This window comes from Gnatocerus cornutus, chromosome 5 (assembly GCF_029298725.1).
Source record: "Gnatocerus cornutus isolate USDA-ARS CGAHR chromosome 5, icGnaCorn1.1, whole genome shotgun sequence".
NCBI lineage: Eukaryota > Metazoa > Arthropoda > Insecta > Coleoptera > Tenebrionidae > Gnatocerus > Gnatocerus cornutus.
In genome coordinates this window covers 15,428,169-15,450,793 of record NC_142237.1, presented here as the reverse complement: position 1 = coordinate 15,450,793, position 22,625 = coordinate 15,428,169, and the positions used below count along the sequence as shown (strand labels likewise).

Genomic DNA, 22,625 nt, shown 5'->3' with positions numbered 1-22,625 from the left:
GCGGTGTTCAATAATTTACAAACGAGATAAAAATCTTCGTGGACAAAGCGTCGCTGTGACTCTCCCTAGTTTCCCAAAATTTATTATTTTATTGCGTATGAGGGTGCACCGTTGTAGCCGCTCCGAGGTGTAAATGAAATTAAAAATCGTTTGGAAGTCGTTGTTATGGGGGTCGAGAGCAAAACGGGGTGATTAACGGGGCTGTTTTAACACAATGGGCGAAGAGGGTATTTCGTTCTTGGGGCAGAGCGTAAATTCTGCGAAATGTCGACGAGGAGTCTTGAATTATTGCAAGGAATATGCGCGCATTTTTCAGTATAGACAATCAACATGTAACAGTAAAAAGTCCGGTGATTAACGATGTTGTAGCAAAAAGTTCGCTCGCCTCACGTTGTAAACGTAAATTGTGCAACCTGTGTACAAAAGCTTTTATAAATTAAGCCAAGCACTAGTGGTGTCAACACTGTAATTAAATTAATAAGATGCATATAGTTCGTCGTAAACCCATTGTTTTTAGTCCATTTGTTTCGAGCACTTGTGCAAGTTTATTTTGCTAATTTGTCAGTAGAACTAAGTTTGTTTGATAGCTATATTGTGCAGACTCAGCCACTTAAATTCACAGCGTTTTGTGATAAGGCAATTATCACCTAGGCCTTGGCGCATCATCTCCAGAACAAGCGATGTTCCCGCAGGAACAATGGTAGGCTTCATGGACATATAGCAATCAATCACCCAACTTTGCCATTACCACATTAACCTACACAGCCTGTGGGAGTTTTTAGGGAATATTGTTGACACAGCAATGTTCGATTTTCGTGGGAGATTCTAACACTGATACGACGAAAGTGTTGGAGAAAGCTTTCTTCACATCTCGACATCAAACAAAATTGACTCAAAGCTTTCCACTGCGACGGATGGTAAATAACTTTTTCACACAAAGCTGCCGGTTGTTATTAGGAAGTAATAAATAAATCAAATTTTTCCAATAAACGCTCCCCTCCAACAAAACCTCCACCGCAACTAATTCCGTGCAGAGAGATACAAATTATGACTTGTGATTAATAATCGACAAAGTGTGCTTTATTACAAAACTGGTGGCTCCCCGTTTTAAATATCGATTTCGGTTCTTTGTGGCAATATGGGCAAAGTTGAGCGAAACTTTTAATGAAATTTTCTTCGGTTACAATATTTGTTTAATTAAAAAATTTACCGGACGCTTGTGGCAAATTATTACCACCCACTTTACTTTGAAGAACCGCGGCGCGAGCTGTCAGATCCAGAAAAACTTAATTTCAAAATAAAAACTGCAATCTGTCTAATGCACGATTTGCTCCCACTTCATTAAAAATTAACTCTTCGTGTTTGAAGCATCTGCGGCGTCCTTTATTTGATAGAAATATTTCACAAAAAAAAATCAGATTTCAGGCGAATACAGCCAATAGACTTCAGACGTGAGAACAGTAGCAATGTTGGCTTTTCAATATTATCTTGACGTAAAACATGTTCCTGAAATCAAAGCAGGACACAACTCACGCAGAAGAAGACCACAACAAAGGAGCCACCACGCCCATGCCGACGCTGAAAAAATCTTATGCTTGGAGTTTCTTTCACAAATCTTGCGGTTTGTTACCGAAATACTTTAATCCGAAGCTGTTTAAAGTTTCTCACAATGCTGCACGTAATGCTATCTTTGCCAACAAAATAAACTGAGAGAAATGCTTCAGGACAATAGCGGCGAATCGATAATAGAAGCCGTTTTCAAACAATAAAGTCATTTTTTTCCGACATCAATCAAGATGTTCGTTCCGTATTTGTCCCTGAGTGTCTCGCCAAATTCGATTGGAACTGGTCTTGACAGTTTTGCGGAGAAGTGGGTAAAATAGAGAAGAATTTTGGAAACACTGACCCATGGTTAAATGCTTTAAACGAACTTACCTAAATGTCACAATTAAAAAAATTAATTATTCAAGGAATACAATGGTTTATTAAATTACAAAGAATTTAAAAAAATTACATAAAAATGAAAACATTATAGATCTATTAAAAACGCGAGAAATCAAAGAAATCCCAAGAGGTCTAGAGTCTATAATAGTATAATATGAAACGCGTTTCATAATGTACATTTTGCCGCACGCACGTTTTTAAGACACGACGAGCGCAGCGAGGAGTGTCATAAAGTAGTAAGTGCGGCAAAATGCATTATGAACAAGTATCATACGCTATTTTTTCTATTTCGCCTCATTTTCAACTAAAAAACTTGATTTTGAAATCTAGGGAATTTTAGGGTAGTTGGCATTTGCAAATCGGGAAAAAAATTCGAAGTAGCCAAATCCAATTTCAGTCAGTTTGATAGGTGTGACGTTTTGAGGTTATCGGAGCGCAAGGGAGCCAAGAGAGCGAAGTTGTTGATCATGATCATGATGGTTGCATCCAAAGAATTTTTTTCCGATGAATTATTAAGCCAAGTACAACAAGAAATAATGGTGTATTGATCGATTTATCATGGTTTATCAAAACCAAAATCTAAATTGTCAACGTTGACGACAGGTTGACGGTTTGTCTGCTGCAAACCTAAGAAAAATATATGTTCCTGGAAATATTGGCACGGGATTGGTCCATTACGATACCGAAATAAGCTCAAACGCGTATCGAAATATCTTCATTATGAACGCGAAATAGAAAAAATAAATTCAAAAATCGAAAAATCCAAGTAATCAAAGAATTGACATAAGTAAAAGATTCTTGGATTTTTTTAGTTTTTTTGACAATCCCGACAATCGATAAGTTTCCAAAATCGAAAGAATTTAACCATTGAAAATGTGAAATTTAGAATCCATGGTCAAACAGGAGAATTTCAATATCTGTTAAAGTGGCATACTTTTACGCACTCGTTTGATCACTTTAACGCACTCTTATGTCACTTTTACGCACTGGGTCTAAAATAATGTTCTTTGAAAATTTAAATGTCAAACGAAATGTCATCTTTATACACGATTGTAGAAAAAAAATTGAATCCAAAAGTCTCCATAAACGTCAATGTCAAATGTGAAATGACCTTATTATTATTCCCTATGAAAAATCAACTTTAAAGCGTTGAAACATCAATTATAATAGAAAGAATGGTACATATTGTTTTTGCTAGACAAAACCTAAAAATTCTGCTTCAAATTTTTTGAAAAAAAAGTGTAAATTCTGAAGTGTTCGATGGACTTGTTGATTGACTTTTAAAAATTTAAAATAATTTTTTCTGGACGTGGTGGTGACAGTTTTCTGCAGGAAGCGCTTCAAACGGAATTTTTGGCAACAGTGCCCCATAATCCAACCACGTTAATTACACCTAAGCCCCTCGACTGAATACAGCGGCTAATAGAATTTTCGCGAAAATAATTAAGTAAGCAAGGAGCAAAGCTGTCGTTTCCTTAATAATTCCCTCAACGATTCATAATATAAAATAAACATCCCCTCATTGAAAACCCAAGAAACCTACTCATGACTAAAATTCTATTATGCCATCCTTACAGATTTTAATTAATACAAAATGTATGAGGTTGGAACCACCTAGACGCTCCCTTCAGCAATTAATTCTAATTAAACAACGTTGTGTGTAACGACAGCTCAGTGGCTGCGGTGACAACGTCTACAACTATTTATTTAATTGCAGTATTCCCGCGATAACTGTTCTTTGGAAAGACTGATCTGATCAGCCCGCGCTTCGTCGTATAATGAAGCAAACAAAGAATTTAATTGCGATCGAGAATTCGGTTGTTATCTTATTTCGCTGGCAGAACAAATTCATTTCAGTTAAGGACGCAACGTTGTCTTAAATCTTTAACCTCCAACAAAGCGTATAAATTCCATCTGGTGTGTCTTCCACGATATTCATGGCTTCGTGCTTGCTCGCATTTTATAAACCTTCAATATATCAGTTGTCTCTTTCGGTAATGTAGATTTATAAGCAAACGGCATTTTGAAGTCTGACATATCATACAGCTGCTTTCATTGCGAACGTAGGCTACGTGAAATGAATAGTGCTTCTTAGACTTTGGAAATGCCATAAATACCTCTTGTTTTCTTCGCATTGTTGACAGGTAAGATAATGGAATAATGGAATATGTTTGTAGATGGAAATGCGGATTTGCAGCGAGCGCTTTTTGAGCCCTCGAAATTCCAGTTTCGAAATTTTTGACTGTAGAGGTGTGTAAATTACCCCTTTTCATTAAACGCCCATATCGATTGCTCAGCTTTCTGCAGCAGATTTTTATTCAGCTGCTACTTCACATGAATCCTAGAAAGCACAGAAAGCCGCTTCATCTAATTTGGGTATTTTAAAATCACAAAGACCTTGTAGCATGTAGAGAGCAAGCAGAAACTTGTTTATTTAAAAGGAAAGGCAAAGTGACTGAAAGCATGTTAAAAAGTGCTTTTCATGTGGGTACCGGCTTCGTGAACATTGCAAAAAACTCCCGATAAAAATTCACCCGGAGCCAAAGTGCTTTCCGGACAAATAATGCGTAAATATGGACGCCAATAGGTATTAATTTTATAGTAAAAACTTGTTATTGATTCTTGCCAACTTCTGAACTTCCAAGTTTAATCAAGCAGAATCAATGGAAATCTCATCAGTAATTTATTATCCCATTTGTGAAATGAGAGGCAGACGAGCTGCCAAAAGCCGGTGAAAAACTCGCAGTTTTGACAGTGGCGTCTCAGTCTTTGCTTAGAAAATTGTTTCAGATTTCATTATTCACAAAGCGGTTGTTTTCCATCGACTTACGTCATTTATTTTTAACGAATTCGAGCAAAGAGCGGCAGAAGCGACTCTGTTTTAAATTAAATTCAGAAATTACGGAAAATAAATAAAGCAGGGGGGTTTCAGATTTGAGAGTCAAAACTACGATTCATTCACCGACGGGAATCAGCGGTTAAGACAGTTTAGATAAACAAGCTTGGCCGTTTTCTGTAAACAAGAATAATACATAATTTCAATGTTCATAAAAGTTCAAACAATACCCATGCAATAATTACATGCTAGACCAGGTTTCTCATTAACTGTAATTAATTTAATAATAGATTTTACAAATTAAAATAATTATGCCTTTGAGCTGTACCGTTCAAAAGTGCAATAATATAAAAACATTTATCAAATTACCAAATAATTTAATGTATAATTAATGATCATGTCATGTTAATTTGGATTTGTGGCTAACATAAATAGAATATTAATTGCAATAAATTGTATTTAATATGAAAAATTTCAAAGAGTGGCTCTGCTTTAAAAATTAGGATTATGTGTTTCATAATGCCGGAGGAATTAATTAAATGAAAAGAAAAACTAAATTCTATTGATCACTTTAATAAAGAATAGATATTTTCGTTACATTTCGAGCTCACTAATTGCGCCGTGAAAACCCAATTTACACCCTGAGAACTTCAATTTTTTTGTGGCCGAGCGTAACAAAGTACGGAGCCAATCTTAATTAAACTTTATCTATAAAATGTACTCGCGAAGTGCTTTTTCGCTATTTCGCTTCATGTGGTTTTTCCGACCCGGATTTATCTTGATCGGTCTAAATTTAACTCAGCTTTTGAAAGTTGGAGATAAAGCTCGATCTTTGTCAACACCGTGATTTTTAATACCTGAATCAGTCGGACAATATTTTATCCAGGCGCATCCACCATTCTTCAAAGCGTAATAAAATTACTTCGCCCATTCCTTGGCTAAAATTTACAAGATATTGTTGACATTTTACCACTCTGGATTCGTCTGGAGAAAAATTAAATCATCCCTGCTGCTAATTAGAAACTTTTGGCAGATTTATCATAATTTCGTCCGGGTTGTGAGTAACCCTTTTTAACCGCTTCTCGTGGCTATAATTCAGACGTTAAGTCAGCTTTTCCTTGTTGTTTTAACTAACTTAACGTCATCTTCACTGCAGACATTATTCATTTTTCACAAAAAAATAAATTTCCGTTTTCCTAAATTACATAACTCGATTTTTTTCAGGTTTGCTGAGCCGGGAAAATCCCATTTTTAATTGTTTAACCTCGACGATTTTTGGGGTACGTGCGGAGATTTCTGAGAGCTTTGTAAACAAAGGAAATCTTTAAGTATTTGCAGACACCCTAATATTCTAGACTGTTGAAGATTGTATCGCCTTTATTAGGGTCGACAAAGCATACCTCTAACTTATCGGTCTTCCGCACCACATGTTACCAATATGGAGTAAACAACGGCACTAAATGTGTTACACGGCGCTGCATCATGTATTAAGACGTTGATGCGAAAGTTCTTCTCGAAACGCTGACTTTTAATTGTACTCAACATTTTCAACAAAGTTTGTGTAACAAAGAGTTCGTGTTTGCAGTGGATTTAAGCAATTATTGTTATTCTGCAATGAATGGACTTCAAACCGGCACAATAGAATTGATTTATAGCAGCGAAGGAACGATGAAGTTGGTGCGAAGCTTTACGGTGGCTTTGTTTGTTTATTTTTTCAATTAAATTTTTATTATTTCGTGGGAAAACAGCAACAGTTAGTAGGTTTAAACAAAAATAAATACGTAGCTGGAAAAGTAAACATTCAGATTCGTTGTGATTTTTTCCACTGGCAAGCGCATTAAAAATTAGTGATCGTTTTATTCAATATTAAAGCTTAGGAGTACATCGTAAACCTCCCGAGCGGCTATAATTTCCTCCATAACCTGCTAATTAAAGTCTCGAATCAAAAGTTTGTGTACTAATCTCGCAGTACATCAAAATAGTTTAATCAGTTTTAAGTTTCAGTTACAACACATTTCGCAGTCGTCCCATAAACTCAAAATATCCTTAATTTCATCCGAGAAGGGGTTTCAATGACTCTGGCAGAACTATATGCATGTAAATGGGACAACTTTGGTCTTTTACATGTTGCATGTCCACAGTTAACACGTGCATTCTGAATTTTGCAGATGTTAATGCAATTTAGTGGCGGAGAAGACTCAATTTCACACGTGTCATTTATTAGAAGCTGAGCTATTTGGCAACGACTTGACAATTATCTCCGAAATGACGGCAAGGTCTGATTAAGTCCTTTGGAACAATTCCCACCTGCTGCAATAATCTTGTTACTGTCATACACCTCCAGTGTATGCCTCCTTTTACACCACCGTAAGTTATAGCCATCAACCACGACCGCCCTCCGAAATTGTAATTGTTTTAACGAGCCTGGCTAAATGAAAACTGGTTCGACAAAAATTACAACAGATTATATCCTCGATAGAACATCAACAGATGATTTTGCGGGATAAAATTGGTCGCGACTGCATCCATTTGAATAAATTTAAATCGCGACAATAATTCACCGTGCATACCAATTACTCTGAATGGTGCAAAAAATTGCGTTTTCAGCGGTTTTATTTGTGACTGCGGAATAAATTTTTGTAACTAGCAACGGTGTGGCACATAGAAAATTGAAAAAGCCAGAATAGATGTGAAATGTGGTGCTCGCGACGGATGATGAAAATGTCATATTGGCTCTGCGAACGTTCAAAGTGCAGCTTGTGTAATTGCTTGTTTGTTGCGTCCACGAAGAAAAAGGATGATGTTGTTGAAATGGAATTTTGCAGGAAATGAATGGACGGGTGAAAATCCAAAAAGTCTGACGCTTTTAGTCATGATTTGAAATTTATTTCAAAAATGTTGAAGCTCAGCAATGCAGCGAAAACGTGAAATTTTCAAAGCCGTAAAGGCTTCTTTGTACGAAAATGAAAGATTTTTGATTTCAAGGAATGAATGAACTTAGAACTTGTTAATCTGGGATTTTAGAAACTTAATCTCCAAATTCAAGATTTGCGAATATCGTCTCTAGCACTCAGACTAAAATTTCATTAAAAAACTTTTCTTCTAAATATAATGTCTCCGGAAACTTCTAACTTGTTGCACATAAAACTTAGTTTAAATGAAAGGCGGACATTTCCCAGCTATCATAAAAGTATGAACTGTCTCAAAGAAATTTTCAGTTGTTTACATTCGTTATGCAAGAAGTTGCAACGACATCCAACAAGAAGCAGAACTTCGCAAAATGTAAATAACCCGTCCTTTAGAATCCGATGAGATTCAAATTCTTGTCTGTGCCAATTCCACGAAGATGCATTTCTTGCACCTTTGACCTCGTTAAAATCCAGAGAGAAGCCTGGATCTGACCGTAAATGCACTTCTTCTTACCTAACACTCCTAATCGGAAGTTGATGGTGACCACGATGACTCTTCCTGTCGATGCAAGAACAGTTCCATCGTAGGGATTTCCCGAGTTCCACTCGTAGCTTTCACCATGCACGTAAACTACACAAGGCAACGGATTGGTTTCCTCTTCGCCAGTGGCTGTAACAAAAAACAAGTCTCAGCGGCAAGAAAAGAGAGAAAAGGATTTAACAAGCTCGGCACAATTTGCTATGTCGTTAAAATTAAGCTTCTCCCATAAGTTTGCGGGTTCTGATAAAAAAGTATAAGCGGTAAAAGACCACCGGTTTCTTGTAAATCGTGTGAAATGCGGCATCTCGTGGTTTTTGTTTAGTGCAACACTGAATGTCTTCATCATCATTACAGTGATTAATCTGCATACAGGGTTGACGCCTTTGTATGCAAACTAACAAGTGAAACGCATTATTTTTAATACAAGCAGCTTGAAATAGAAAATGTCACTGTCGGAATATTGAACGTGTCTTTTTCATCTGTTTCATCGAAGATTATCCTATTTTATGTTATCCCGACGTTTCGTTCTTGTTTGAGACGTTAAGCTGTGATGGAAGCTTGGTCCGCTATTTTGGACGGAAATTTACCAATACTATTTGTATGCTAATTCAACGATAAATGGCCACGTTTTCATTAAGTTACTTGTATTATCAACATCTAATGGGAAGCTCTAAATCAGGCACTGCAGCTAGGTAATGCAACGTAATTAAATAACCATAACGTAATGCCATTAACTAAGCATACAGTAACAGTCAGTCGTAAAATATTGTGGTTTAACATTAATAGTTTGATTTCATCCCTCAATTAAAATTTAGATAGTTTCCCTGAAGACACAGATGTGGAGAGAGCAAATATTTCCATTTTTCAACAGTTTACATGACTAAATTATCACAATGTGGCCATACGACATGGGAGAGTAATGTTAAATGAGCCCAAGATAATTCCCTCATCTTTATCTAAATTTTGAAGTAACGTCTCAAGAACCGCTCTAATTAATCACTGCCATTACCCGAAATTAATTTAGGCAAAGATTTGTGTAACTTTCTGTCATTCAAAAGACGCCACAAATCTCGCAAGCTTTGTAATCCGTTTGCTGGCTGTATAAATACAAGGACTTCCTTAAAGTAAACATCTTGCGGCTGCCGCATGTGTATCCTTTGACCTGAACCTCACCTGAATACATAATTATCATGTAGGTTTTCCAGCAAACAGGACAAATTCCCTTTGTGTTTCACCGACTCGATTTAATTAAAGCATGAGTGTTAAATGCCACTAGCTTCATGTGATAAACTCCGGTTTTACTGATACGAGGGCCTGGAGAATTTATAAAAAAATTTACGGACAGATGGTCAATACGCTGCATATCCCATTCAACAAGTTGATGTCCGTATCCTCGGTCACTAGTTGTCGGACTATTTACATTCAGTCGCTTGAGTCACGACAATTTTTCAGATTTCGGTCCTTCCATTATAGAATCGAGAAACTCCAACCACGCAGGGTATTAGAACTTCCATTTATTCGAGATTTGAGAAATTGACGGAACGCCGAGGGTCGTTCTATCAGAATTATATTCCCATATTTGGAAACGTCCTTTTGTGTTTTCAAAAATACCATTTAATCCCTCGCAAAAGTCATGAATCGATACCAACAAAATTAGACCAGAGAAAGAGAAGAATTCGAAGGATAAAGGCGGCTGAAAAATGAGCCATTTTCAGCTACAATACAGATTAATTTATTAAAACAAATTAGGGATAAATAATTCACGTAAATATCCACATACAATTTTAATGGATACCACTAAAATGTAATTAACGCTTAATATATGCCTGTTTTATAAAGTTTATCAAAATACATTAATTTTATTTTGGTGAAACCAAAACCGAATGCGTGCACCTGCAAATTCGCAGATCAAGAGTTGAAACTAGCAAGTTTTCAATAACTGTTTACAAACGGATTACAGGCCGGCTTTCATTTTGTCTCCGAATTAACACGGAATTTCGAGGATTTGCGAAGAAAAATTAAATTTTTATGGTGATCATTTCCCTCGCATTTTTAAGAGGGGATTCCAGGCATTTTAATTATGTAATTCACCGGCGTAAGTTACATAAATTCCCTTTCTTGAAGAATAAAAATAAGAACGCTTCCTCGAAAAAATCTTTAATCAAGTCTGCCCCAGATGCATGAGTTCGTTGAACGTCATTTCTTTGACCAAGTCTTTTAGTAGCTGGAGATTTAATTTTCTAATGGTTCCTAAGAGGAAGCAGATAACTCCATTTGCAGGGGGAATTCAAATACAAATTCATCAGGTTGGAGTAAAACATTTATAAGATAATCTAAATTATTTATGTTTAATGATCTCGAGAATTGCCACGTAACAATTTCGCTCAAAATTGATGCAGGACTCTGTTAAAAGTTTCAAGAAGGGATAAGAACCACTCCAGCGGCTCTCGTGTCCATTCGATGATTATATCGAAAAATTATGATTATAACGCGTCACTTGAGACCGCAAACAAGAATGAGCGCAGTCAAGCAGCTAAAAAATTTAGAATATGTAGTTGAAGTTATCGCTCCACTTCTTTCCAGGTCAAGCCTAAATCTCCCGAAACTTTCTAGATAAATAGACGGTTCCTTCAATAGAACAAACAAGGGAGCTAAAGTTTTTCTAGCCCGCTTCAAGGTTAGATATCGTGCAATTAGCATCTAAAGTGGTCGGCAATTCGTCATCAATTAACAAGCGATAAACTAATACGGCCCTGGAATTGCCGCTACATAATTCATGCTAATCTTGCCACAGTTTAAGTGAAACAACAAACACTTTGTTAGGGACGAGATCAATAAATTGGAACTCTGGGAATGGAAAACAAGAGACTTTGAGCGAAAAAATGTTGAGACGCACGTGTGATTACTTTGAAATTCATTTTTTACTCTTACAAAGCCACATTACGTGATGGAATTTTTCAAGAGAAATTCATTTATGCTGAGGGTATTTAAATTTATGCTATTCTTCCTCATATCCCTTACACTCAATCAATACTCTTCTGTAAAATGAATGGAAATGTTGAACTTGGCGGAATTTTAAGCAAGTCTCGAGTGGCTGATGCAGCGGACTTATAAGATTCATAACCCAGTTATATTAACTTGAGGATGGCGGATTTCTAGTGGAGTTAATTTCCAACATCGTTCGTTATTAAAAAATTTAACGCTCTTTAAAAGAGGGAAGAATTAGCATGAAAAAGAACACATTGTCCCAGTTTCGCCAATCTAACGCTTCCGCCGGCTCTGACTCTCTTTTTGTGTACTGCAAATATTTGCCGACAAATGTACATTTGTGAACTACGACACGTTTTTGCCGACAGGAATTGGGGCTGAATACAAAAACGGAGATTTTTCAGCGGTGTAATGCCCGAACTACAAAAAACCTCGTCAGCTCACACGGTTTCGATCAAACTTTAAATGTAAATGGCAATTTCCTTGAACGTCTTATGATTAAATTCGCGAAGTTGAGACTGACTGTACTGCGAATATATCAAAAACTTTACGAAATTAGTCAAATTCGCTATAATTAAATAATTCTAAATTAATTTATTGATGTCTGCGAGTTCTGTTTTAATCCATTAAAAAACTTTAGAGTTGGATTCATTGCTCGACTTTCCGAGACTGCGATAAATTTGCGGAAACGGAGCAAAACGAGTAGTAAAAGTAACGACTATTTTTGGGACAAACTAAAACATGTTTGCAGCAATCAGTTTTATTAATGATTGGATGATTAATTATTTTGTATCATAATTGCGTTGTTATTAGCGGAAAACCAGCTGGGACGTATCAAACGGAATTTATTATCCAATTTTAATTATGATATAATTTTTAGGGTGATATTTGAAATCCTTTTTGTGTCTAGAGCCATATAATACTTTTATGTGGTCATATAAGAAGATTATATAACCGACAGTAGAATAAAGTTGTGTGTGAGTTATATTCCTTTCCTAAAATAAAATACAAAAATGTAAAACCCTGAAAAACATTCACCGATGAAACAATAAATCTAGAGCTTTACATCTGACGTAGACGAAATAAAATAAACTGATTTAATTGAGCACCGATACTGGAAAAACAATGTAAAAGCTCTGATTGAATTAATTTTATGACTTTGAGCTCCGGAGTAAAAAAAACTGAAATATGGTGAAAATGGTGGATGCGCCGGGGAAATTATTGGAACAAATTTGTTTATTGAAATGTGAAAGTCACCTCTTGTTTGTTCTCTTTTCTTTTAAATTTACGACTAAACTGAGTAATTTATTTGAAAGCTTGGTTATTTGAAAAAAATACAAGTTAGGCGCCAACAACAGTGAAACTTCTAGATAAAACTTGGATGCTCGACACGATATTTTCATAATTTATTTTTGTCTCCCTTGGTCTGAAATAAAAGTAATTTAATAAATTCTAACGGAAGACGTAATTTTTCTTTGATCGACTGCCAAAAGTCCAAAGTGTTTTAACTCCATCTTCCGCAAAATAAACCAACCGCCGGCAAATATAATTAATGAATATCGATTAAAGCGTCAGTTTTGTGAGTGCAGCACGCATCGATAGAATTTCTTTGAAGTTCCTGCGACAATAGCACTCGTTTTTAATTGACGGTCTTGCTGGCGCTGCACTTTGAAAAATTCAATTTAAAAAGTTGAGTGAAAAACTGCCGCCTTATGTTTCGACTTTTGATGCGGCGTTTATTATTCAAGATTTATTTGTGTCGTCCGTAAAAAACGGCCATTAATTTGAGAAAACTCCCGAAAGTGGCTGAGACTCGGTTGACATCCGGAAATAAATAAAATCTGAAGGCGGATCTCGACGAAATTAAAAATCTGCAATCCGATCATAACTCTCTATAAAACATCTCGTATATCTTTGCTATTCCGGAGGCAAGTACCATATTTTACATCCAGTTTTAATTTGTTTCAGGCTTCCAGATAGCAATATCTTGTGTTTTGTTGGATTTTTTAAGTTAGTGTTTGTCATAACACGCAGGGAATTCAAATAAAGGAGGGTCGTTGGATTAGGAACAATATCCTCGTTCAAGGAACGTCTCCATTTTTATTACATGTGGAATGTAAAGCACAAACACGGCCCGATCCTTTAGAGGCACGAAATTTTCCTGAATTATAAACAAAAGGCCAGCCGACACAAAAGCTCGGATCACCACAAATACATTAACCTGCCGGATAATCAAGATAATGCTAAAAGGGCCAAAACCCCACTTCTTACTTATTTATAGAACTCTCAAAATGTTCCTCCAATTCATGCACCATTGCAACGTCGTGCAGCGTGTTCTTGTAATTATCGAGGCCACACTCACTGTTTGCTGCACTATTAAACTAGAGTCGATTAGTATTACAAACTAGCTAAGTACTAATCACCCCATTAATGCAGCTTAGGTCGAGTTCTCGATTGACAATAAGAACACGCTTCTCTTTGTAAAGATTTCAGTTTGCTTGAACGCAGCGGGAACTTCTACCAGTGCTCCTGATTGAAAATCAACATCCTTGGAGCGTCATTCTTTGATCTGCCGTTTCTTAAAACTCGAGAGTATGCAGCTTCGTGGTAAAAAAAAAATGAATTTCATCCGTTTCACTGAAGAATATGTGGATGGAAAAGCTCAGTTAATGCTATTACGATGTCTCTTTTTTGCAACTAGGCGTTGTTTGAGTTAACTGAACAAAATAGAAAATGCATGGAAAGTTCGCACACAAAGAGATCTAGTTAATCTCAAGCTTAAACTTTACACTTTCTACAGAAAACTTGTGTAACTTTCATTCAAAGCTAATAGCTCAACTTGTATTTTACGAGCAAGATGATATAGAGATATTGCATGTGTGCTCCGCTTTCCTACTCAAGTTTCGCTAATATTCGAGCACTCTAACGTTTGACGATAACATCATTTGACATTTCCGCGTAAATAGTTCTAGCGGAAAATGTATGCGCAACTGACATGAAAGTGTTATATGTAGTTACAAAAAGAGATTAGTTCAGTTAGCATTTATGGTTGGTTTTTCCACCGTAAAACCTTAACTCGTTGCGCCAATATTTACAAGACAAACTCGGGAATCCCGCAGAACACTCGCGTGAGTTTACTTGTGCACGCAGCTTTATAGTTAAATTTTATCGGAAATGAGCTGCGAAAGCGTTAAGAATCCTCGTAGCAATAAATTGCGGTAATTGTTGGAGAAAATCGTGGCGTCAAACACTGTGCTCTGCTTAAAAGCAACTTAATCATTCAATTATCGTAAATTATTTGAAGAAACCGACACTACATTGCTTACAGAGAACTGTGATATATTCAATTTATTTTATGCCTCTTGGAAGTCACGAAGTGTTAAATTTATGGTCTTCCCAAGCTAGCTCTTTTGTTAGAGTATGAAAATAATTGTGCGAGGGTCACATTCAACATAACGTGGACTTAAGTGTGATAAAGTCTTAGGAACGGGTTATAGAGATTTAAAAAGTTTTGTCAGTGGTTTATCTCGCGGAGTTTACTCTCGAGATTACTTTGAATAATTTATAGTTCGTAATAACTTAATATTTGATGGAGTCTGCGCGAGGGACTGAAAGTTGAGAGCTTCATTTTTGATAAAACCGGAAATAGTCCTAATTGGGCTGTCTTACGAAAACTCCACAAAGAAATCTTTTAAGAGCCAACATCTAGCGTTTACAGTCAAATCTCGAATCCCTACTTTATGATCGCTCAGTACGAAATCCATAAAATGGGCATTTTGTAAGTACGTCTGAAACGACTCTTCGTTAGTTCGCTCGTAAACACAAACGAGGACAAAAGACTCTTTTATTATGCAATATTTACGTCTCTGCAGTGTCCTAATAATTTACCGATTCACTGGATCTGAATAGGCAGCGATTCTTACGATGCAAACCCTCATCGATTTCTATTTGTGCGGAAAAGACAAGTCAAAAAGATTCATATTATCTGTCTTTTGTGAGTAATGATTGAAGAGGGATGTTTCCAATTTCACTCGCTGTCCCAAATTCTACCCTTTTATGTGCTAATATAATGTCCCAAGCGATTGTGAAGCTGCATCGTCGTGCTATTCAGTGGCACTCGGAGGCACCTTCTGTCTGTTCTAAACTACACACCGTGACAATTGTGTTAATTCAAGGTTATTTAATGGGAGCGACACACCATGGAAGTCGACTACAACTCAAATGATGGATGCGCCGTCCTTAAGTTTCACTTTCCCATTGAAAATTCACCGCGTAATTAATTCTAAGGATCTACAAAATTTTAAATCGCCCTCATTTGACTTTCCAGTGTTACATTAATTAAAATTTAATCTCCCATTATAAAAACCGAAATTTAGGTACACTTAACATGCGAAAATTGAATCTTGACGAAAATTAATTGTTATGATAATAATTCCGTTCCTTTCATTCACAAAAAGTGGATTTGTTGACGCAAATGTCGCTCAGACAATGCATAAGAGGGTTTTGTAAAGTCTGTTGTCTTCTTATCCAAACTTCAAACATTAAAAACTGGCCGAAGTTGAAACGAGGAACAATACAAATTAAATTCCGTGAATTTAATAATTGAGAGATTTGCATCGCGTTTTTGAATCATCTGTTATATTAGGTGGAGTCGGAAGTGACATGAAACATTCAACTTTGAGCCTCTGCATCTTTAAGTTGATGTAACAAAAATGGATGCAAGCCTTTTGGGACCAGTCGAATTTTCCGATAGTTTATCTTTATACACAGAGGTGTTCGTCGAATCCAATGGCGCAAACCTTCTGTGAAAGATTTGAATTGGAAATTTCCGCAGTGACAAAAAGCTCAAGTATTTGCATACTTTTCTACATCACTTTGCAACTTTCCTTTTGTTCGTTCAATTTTTCTTTCCATTTTAAACTTTTCACCCGACTCCTAAATATTAGTTAAAGAATTTCGGCGTTTTTCGGGTATTAAGTGAGACTGTAAAACGCATCGAGGAAAGTAACCCCACCTTTCCAAGGGTGTAATTCATTTTTATTTTATTTCTAGTTTACGACTGTTGCGGAGGAGGTTGTTATGAATGTCGTTTTGCGAGGCTCTTCACGTATTCCTCTTATTCAATTTGTTTGGTAAATAATGTAGAGACACGGTCTCTTTTGTTACGTAGATAATTAGAAACTTTCGAGTTGTTTTAAGTAAAAACTACAAAACTAAGTTTGTCAAAAGATTGTCTTTATCACCTCCAGAGTACGCTTTGTGGTAGATATAAGCAATTCCCGCTTATCCTCTCAGTAAATTGCGTTTCCTGTTACTGTTGCAGTCTGAAGACTCCATTGTGTTCCCTCAGTAATCCTTTTACAAAGTGTGGCAACACTTGGATCCCAACTTCACTCTCTATTATTATTTAACTTAGAAATAAAAATCCGGAAGTTACCAATTTCCACGTTTTGACAAAATACCTCGAGTCGATTTAATTACTTTACTTCCTCTCCGAAAAACTTCTCTACCTTTCTCCAAAGCAACAGGCTGATCAACTTTAGTGTCCTTGAATACCTATCTTCACTCCCTACTTTCCCTCGCATCCTGCTTCTTCAACCGTTGTATCCACCTCTTGAATAAATAAGCTATATTCACGTCATGCAAGGCGTATTAGACGTTCGATTCAAATTATTCGAGGGATCACAAAAAACGCTATTTTTCTCCAAGGAAGTTTCTTGCACATGTCCTCATGAAGTTGCTCGTCTGGAATAAATTTGATTTAAGGCTTTGCAATTTAATTAGGGACTGTTATATGTCGTGGAGTTAACCAATTTGTCGGCCACTTCAAGGAAAGGTGAAAAGAAAAAAGTTCGATATCGATTGGGGCTCAGTGCTGTAATATTGCTCACAGACGCTCGGTTATTAAAGGTATTGGCCATATTGCCAAAGGGATTATTACCTTGAGTGTCTATAATATTATGAGAGGCTCGTGAAGTCTATTCTGAAGCGGATTCGCTGTTTGTGGGGTCGTAGAGACGAGCGGAGGATAAATAAATTCCAAGTTATTTCCTACACTTTTTTCAATCTTCTAATTATTATCTTTAGAGCTTTACTTTCCCTGAAAACTGTAGATTTTGTATAATTTTCTAGTGTAGTTTATTTATATCATATGAAGGATGAATAGCTATTTTTGCAAAACGTTGAGAAATAGTAATTTTTACCAACTAGACGTGGTTTGTCCAACGAAGCACAACATTTTTTCTAGAATCGCAGCAAAATGTAAAATTTAACAATAAATACGTCAAATGACAATTTGGATAATTATTTTTAAATTGTCACTTTATGACAGAAGTTTGGGGTGCGGATTCAATCGCGAAAATTTACGCAGATTCAACGGTTGCAATTTGACAAATTACTTACAATTTAAATTTCTATCAAAGTGACATTCTTTTACGGTCCCGTTTGACAATTAAAAACTCAACTTTATATAGCGATTGTAGCAAACAGAAAAGCTCATGAACAGTTAACACATGTGTTTTTACACAAGGCTCTTTCTAATTACGCCTAAGCCAACAGTTTGTCGAATAGAGAAATATATAAGCATGGTCGGTAATTGACTTATTGCCGCTTAACTGACTGTAGTAAAAAAGAAATGAACCACAATAAAATCGTTAAATTTACCATTCCTTTCTGCTTCCTTTCACTAATAGTACACGTTCGCGTCCTATTAAAGTATCCTTTCGTCCTCCAATATGTTTCACGTCGTTCTGTTAATTCTTATTTTATGGAATTGGAAGGACAAAGTCGCATTAGGTTCATGTTTCAGCAACGTAATTAAGAGTAAACACATCGTAATAGGATCGTTGTTAGGAAAATAAAAATTTATAGCAAAGGACACAGTAGAAATTATTTATTGCTGGAGACAACAGAATAGTTCCATTTTTATGTACTTACCCATGGAAGTCGTAAAATTTTATTATCTCTAAGAGCTGTCAAAATGTATTTTCCAAGTGGAAACTAAAGGTTTGAAAATTATGCAGAGGACATATTTGGTGGTGCAAACCCCGTTGTTAACTTTATTGTGTCGGTAATAAAACTCCCAATGTCATAAAAACGAGTTCCCTAAACATTACTTATTTAGAACATGGGGGAGGATGTGTCAAAAGTTAAAATCCTTGAGTCATAAACCAGCTGCACATGGCTCGGTCTTTATCTGGTCGTCATGAGCGTTTTCGCAAATTATCCGGAAACTCGGTCAAAACATTTGTAACAACAAACTTGGGAATTAATCGCCGCTTTTTTTTCGACCAATCAAATTATTTACTGAAGTAACTTTTATTTCAAGTGTGCTTCTAGCAACAAAAACATCCAGGGCGACAAACTTTGACCGAGCTTTGTGAATATTCATGGCACGGTTCTCACATTTATTCCGCCTTTACTTGGATATGTCAACTGCATTAAAGTTTTCCCATTTGGCTCTTTTTTGTGTGTATTTCGCAAACGCGGGCTACGCACGGCACGTTCGTAATTATTATCACAGCGAGATTGCAGATCTTCCGATGGCAGATAAGTGATGGACGTGACGATTTAGGTGAAGATATGAAAGGGAAAGTTTTACGGCGGCGGCGTTTGATGGAAGATGAGATTTATGACACCAAAAAAGGTAATTAAACAACTTTTAAAATCAATAACTTCCGTATATCTGCCGACATCTGCATTCCCCCAGTAAAAGCATTAATGCGAGCAATTTATTTTTCTTAGGAGAATTTCCGGAAAATAAGGGTGTAGCTGTTTACGTAAAACTTGGGGTGATACCGTCCGTATAAATAAGACCACAGATGTCACAACTCAGGACCAATACCCCACATTTAACAAGAAGGTTCGGGTGTTAGTCTTCTTTGAGCTTGATTAACGACTTTTCGGAAATATATGAAGGGGGGAAGGCGTGTTAACAAAGAAAGAAATCTTAATAAGCAATCAACATCGTCGGTGGCTTCCCATGGCAATTAATCTTTAAAATAATTCAGGATGTTTGTTATAAAATGGTGGAGGCGCCGGGTCAGTCAGGTATAAACTTTATTTACTGTTTTCGTCGATTTATTCAAACGTGATCTTGAAGAACGACCTGTGACAGTTATTGTTTTTGAGCATCCACAACAGTGGAAGAATCCCGAAATTTATTACCGAAAACATATCAAGTCTCATTTGTCAACCGGAAAATCCTGTCGCCGTCCTGGGACACAAATGTGTCCGGAATCGGGGAATTTACACAGTTAAGTGACGGATTTCCAGTACCCAAGGTGGATATTTAACACTTCCACAAAGGATGAGCAGAAAAGGATAACATTTAAATAAATTACTTGTCCGGAGAAATTTACGTTAATTTTATTTCCGGCGTTGATTGCTATGCCTCGTTAAAATTCGAAATAGGTGAGGCTGCTACAATAACACGACTGAAAATTGATTTAATACAGCTCTACTGCAAAACAAATGGACCATAAATATTGCGTTTTTCTCTTCAACACGGAAATGGTGCAGTTGCGTTAGTTCAACACAAAAATTCGGTTGCGTAATTTCGGCTTTTAATTTAAACCGTTTTTTGGGCGGGCATGGCAAAATAATTGGTTTTTTTAATTAGAGCATGTTGCGATGGACAAAAATGCACTAAAAGTTGATTTGAGAGAAAACAATTGTCGCAGAAATATCCATAATTTCTAAATTTCGGCTGACAAGCCGCTGCTGTGGTTAATTTATGATGCCAATGTTAATTGCTAATGTTCCTTAATCCTTTGAAAACCCAAACCACGCCACGTATCCTTGAATTCGCAACAGTACATTCCGTTTATTAAACATTTTGTCTTGTTGGTTTAGGAAAATGTAAATGGCGCTACTCGTGAATTGCACTTTAGTTATACATCAAAGGTGTTCAGTTCAGAATTTTCCCCGTTTCGTCCTTGAATTTTACTTGATAACCAAGCATACATAATTTAATTGAGTTTATATTAGATTACACACCGCATCAACGGCTTTCCATTAATTTACCTGTAATGTATGAAACGTGGCATTTCTTAATTATTGCTCCCCTAATCTGGTACCAGAAATTTCCAAGGGTTCTGCTTCCGACTAGACCATGAGTTTGTAATTATAGATGCTCGTGACTTGCATATCAATTTGAGATGATCAAGAGGAATGGTGTCAGCGAGCTCTTCAGGCAATGAAAATGTGGAACATCCTCAAGATGTTTTCGTTAGCTAACAAAATAACACGTAGCTTCCGCCCTTTGTCAAGGTCGGTAGATTAAAGGGCCAGTTGAGTATTTGTTTAAGTGGAAGCAGTTTACAGAACTCGCCCTTAACAGTCTCTCATTTATGCAAGATCGTTTAAACTAAATTACAGCAAATAGATCCCTCAACCGCAGGCACTTCATTCTTTCACACCTAAACCGAAATTAGTTCCTGATTTAATTACATAAGCAATAACTCACTTGTCTATAAATCAATTATGTATGGGCAACGTCGAGAGTTCCATCGAAACTCGATAGTTTAAAAATTAGTTTCAAATAAACTCGATTCGTTTTGAATGAAACATAAATTCCTAAAAGTTTCACATCACGAGCAAACTCTCTTAGAAAAGGAAGTCAAAGTGTGAAACTGGAACATATGATAAGTAGCTAACTTTCCTACTTGTGTATTCCAGATGTAATTGCTAAGCTTCTCAACTGCCATGAATATGTTCTTAATAAATATTTCTGAGATATTTGAAAGATCCTTTAGAGCCTCAATGCGTGCTTTTATGTCACAGTAATTACTTTGATTACAAACGATAAGGATGCTGTGTAAATGGAATCCGTCCGCAATAATTAATACAGACTTTGAGTAAAGAACATTTGAGCCTACACAACAGTGCTGTAATAAAATTAATTAGTTGCGTTAATTTGGATTTAACACTTAAGGTGAAATTTTGATTATCCCAATTAGAAGAGGGTAATGTTACTGTTCCTGCCTCATGGGAGTCAAAGTGGTTAATGATGAAAGAAAACAAAAAATGTGGGGGAAAATCAGAAGGATTTCAAGTAGTCTTGCAAAGTAGCAAAAATAGTAGATTTTTGGGCTCGTAACAATGAAAATTTTTGTTCTACGGTTTCATTAAAACTACAATTTTCCTGTGCTAATGTCTTCGGTACTGTTTTGATTTTTATAACACAATTTACAGAAAGTCGTTTAGTCGTTTTGTTCCAACAATACAATGTTTCATCTGTGGCTGTTCAACTGCTTTTTGGATTTTATCATAGTTTTGGCATTTAGTTCTAGTGTCAAAGTTACACAACTTAATAATTATGGAAAAGCAATATAAAAATTATGTACAGTACTCTTGCGAAAAGCTCATATATGTAGAAAGCTCCGTCACATGCAGCTCTCCGACTACTGTAAATAATTATATTAAAATTTTAATCTTTTGCAGTACAATGTCTACACGTCAATAGTAAGATTCTCAATTTTAAGAACGTTAAAATTGTCTTAGAGATCATAATTTCATTTGTTGAATTTCTAAACTTTCTACTCTGTTTCTACTTTGTTAATTTTCCATTTATATCTCGCTAATTTAATAAATAAAAATAAATGAAAATTTATAAGAATTTCCTTGTTACAATACTCAGTGACTCATTAAACGCAGTTAGTGTTTTGCTCGTTGATTTTCCATTTTATAATTTCCAGCATGACGAACCCTTTTAGAAAATTAACGTTGTAATTTCATATTTTCGTAATAGTTTGAACGAGTTAATTTATAATTTAGTTAAATTCATATTTCAAACTTCATAATGTTTATAAATATTGTTTATCCAACGACGGCTAGTAATAATACTTGTGGCTCTGTATATATTTCTGCAAATTCAATTTCCTTTGGCAGCAAACCATAGAAAAAATCCTTTATTAAAATTTGGCTTTGACTGTACACGCAGTCATCTTAAAAGCCGGGATCTCGTGTATGTAATGGAATTTGAGAAAATTGCAATTTCATTCCGTCTCTCTCCACTTTTATGAAAGTCTCTCGTGGATCTCAGTCAGTTTCATGTAATTTAAGACTCTAGTACGCTCACCTCAATCACTTATAAAGACGGGCTCAACAAAAATTTCTTAGAATTGCCCTCCGTATTTGTTTTATTGTCGTGGCAAAATTTAGCACTTCCTTCTTTTGTATGCTAACCGAATTTCGTCGTTCCTCCAAACAATCCGTCTCCGGTTTTAATAAAATTAGGACTAGATCAAGTTCCTCCGCCATGACATAAAAAATGGACATGGCTTCCGGTTCACGAAACTTTTAATGACGCTTACTTTTGTCGGATCTGTAATAAAAGCAAAAACAAACCAACATCTATATCGCATTAAAAGTTCCAAGCTGCGGACTTCTTGCGGTAAAGTGAGCA

The 22,625-nt window shown here is 36.1% G+C and overlaps 1 protein-coding gene across 1 annotated transcript in view; it reads right to left on the bottom strand.

Moving 5' to 3' along the window:
* Nlg2 (Neuroligin 2) overlaps positions 1 to 22,625 on the bottom strand; it is an 81,332-nt gene that overhangs the window by 37,421 nt on the left and 21,286 nt on the right. The window contains exon 4 of the mRNA XM_088035415.1: positions 8,204 to 8,359. Coding sequence (XP_087891541.1) covers positions 8,204 to 8,359 — 156 coding nt within the window. The remainder of the gene's footprint in view (positions 1 to 8,203; positions 8,360 to 22,625) is intronic.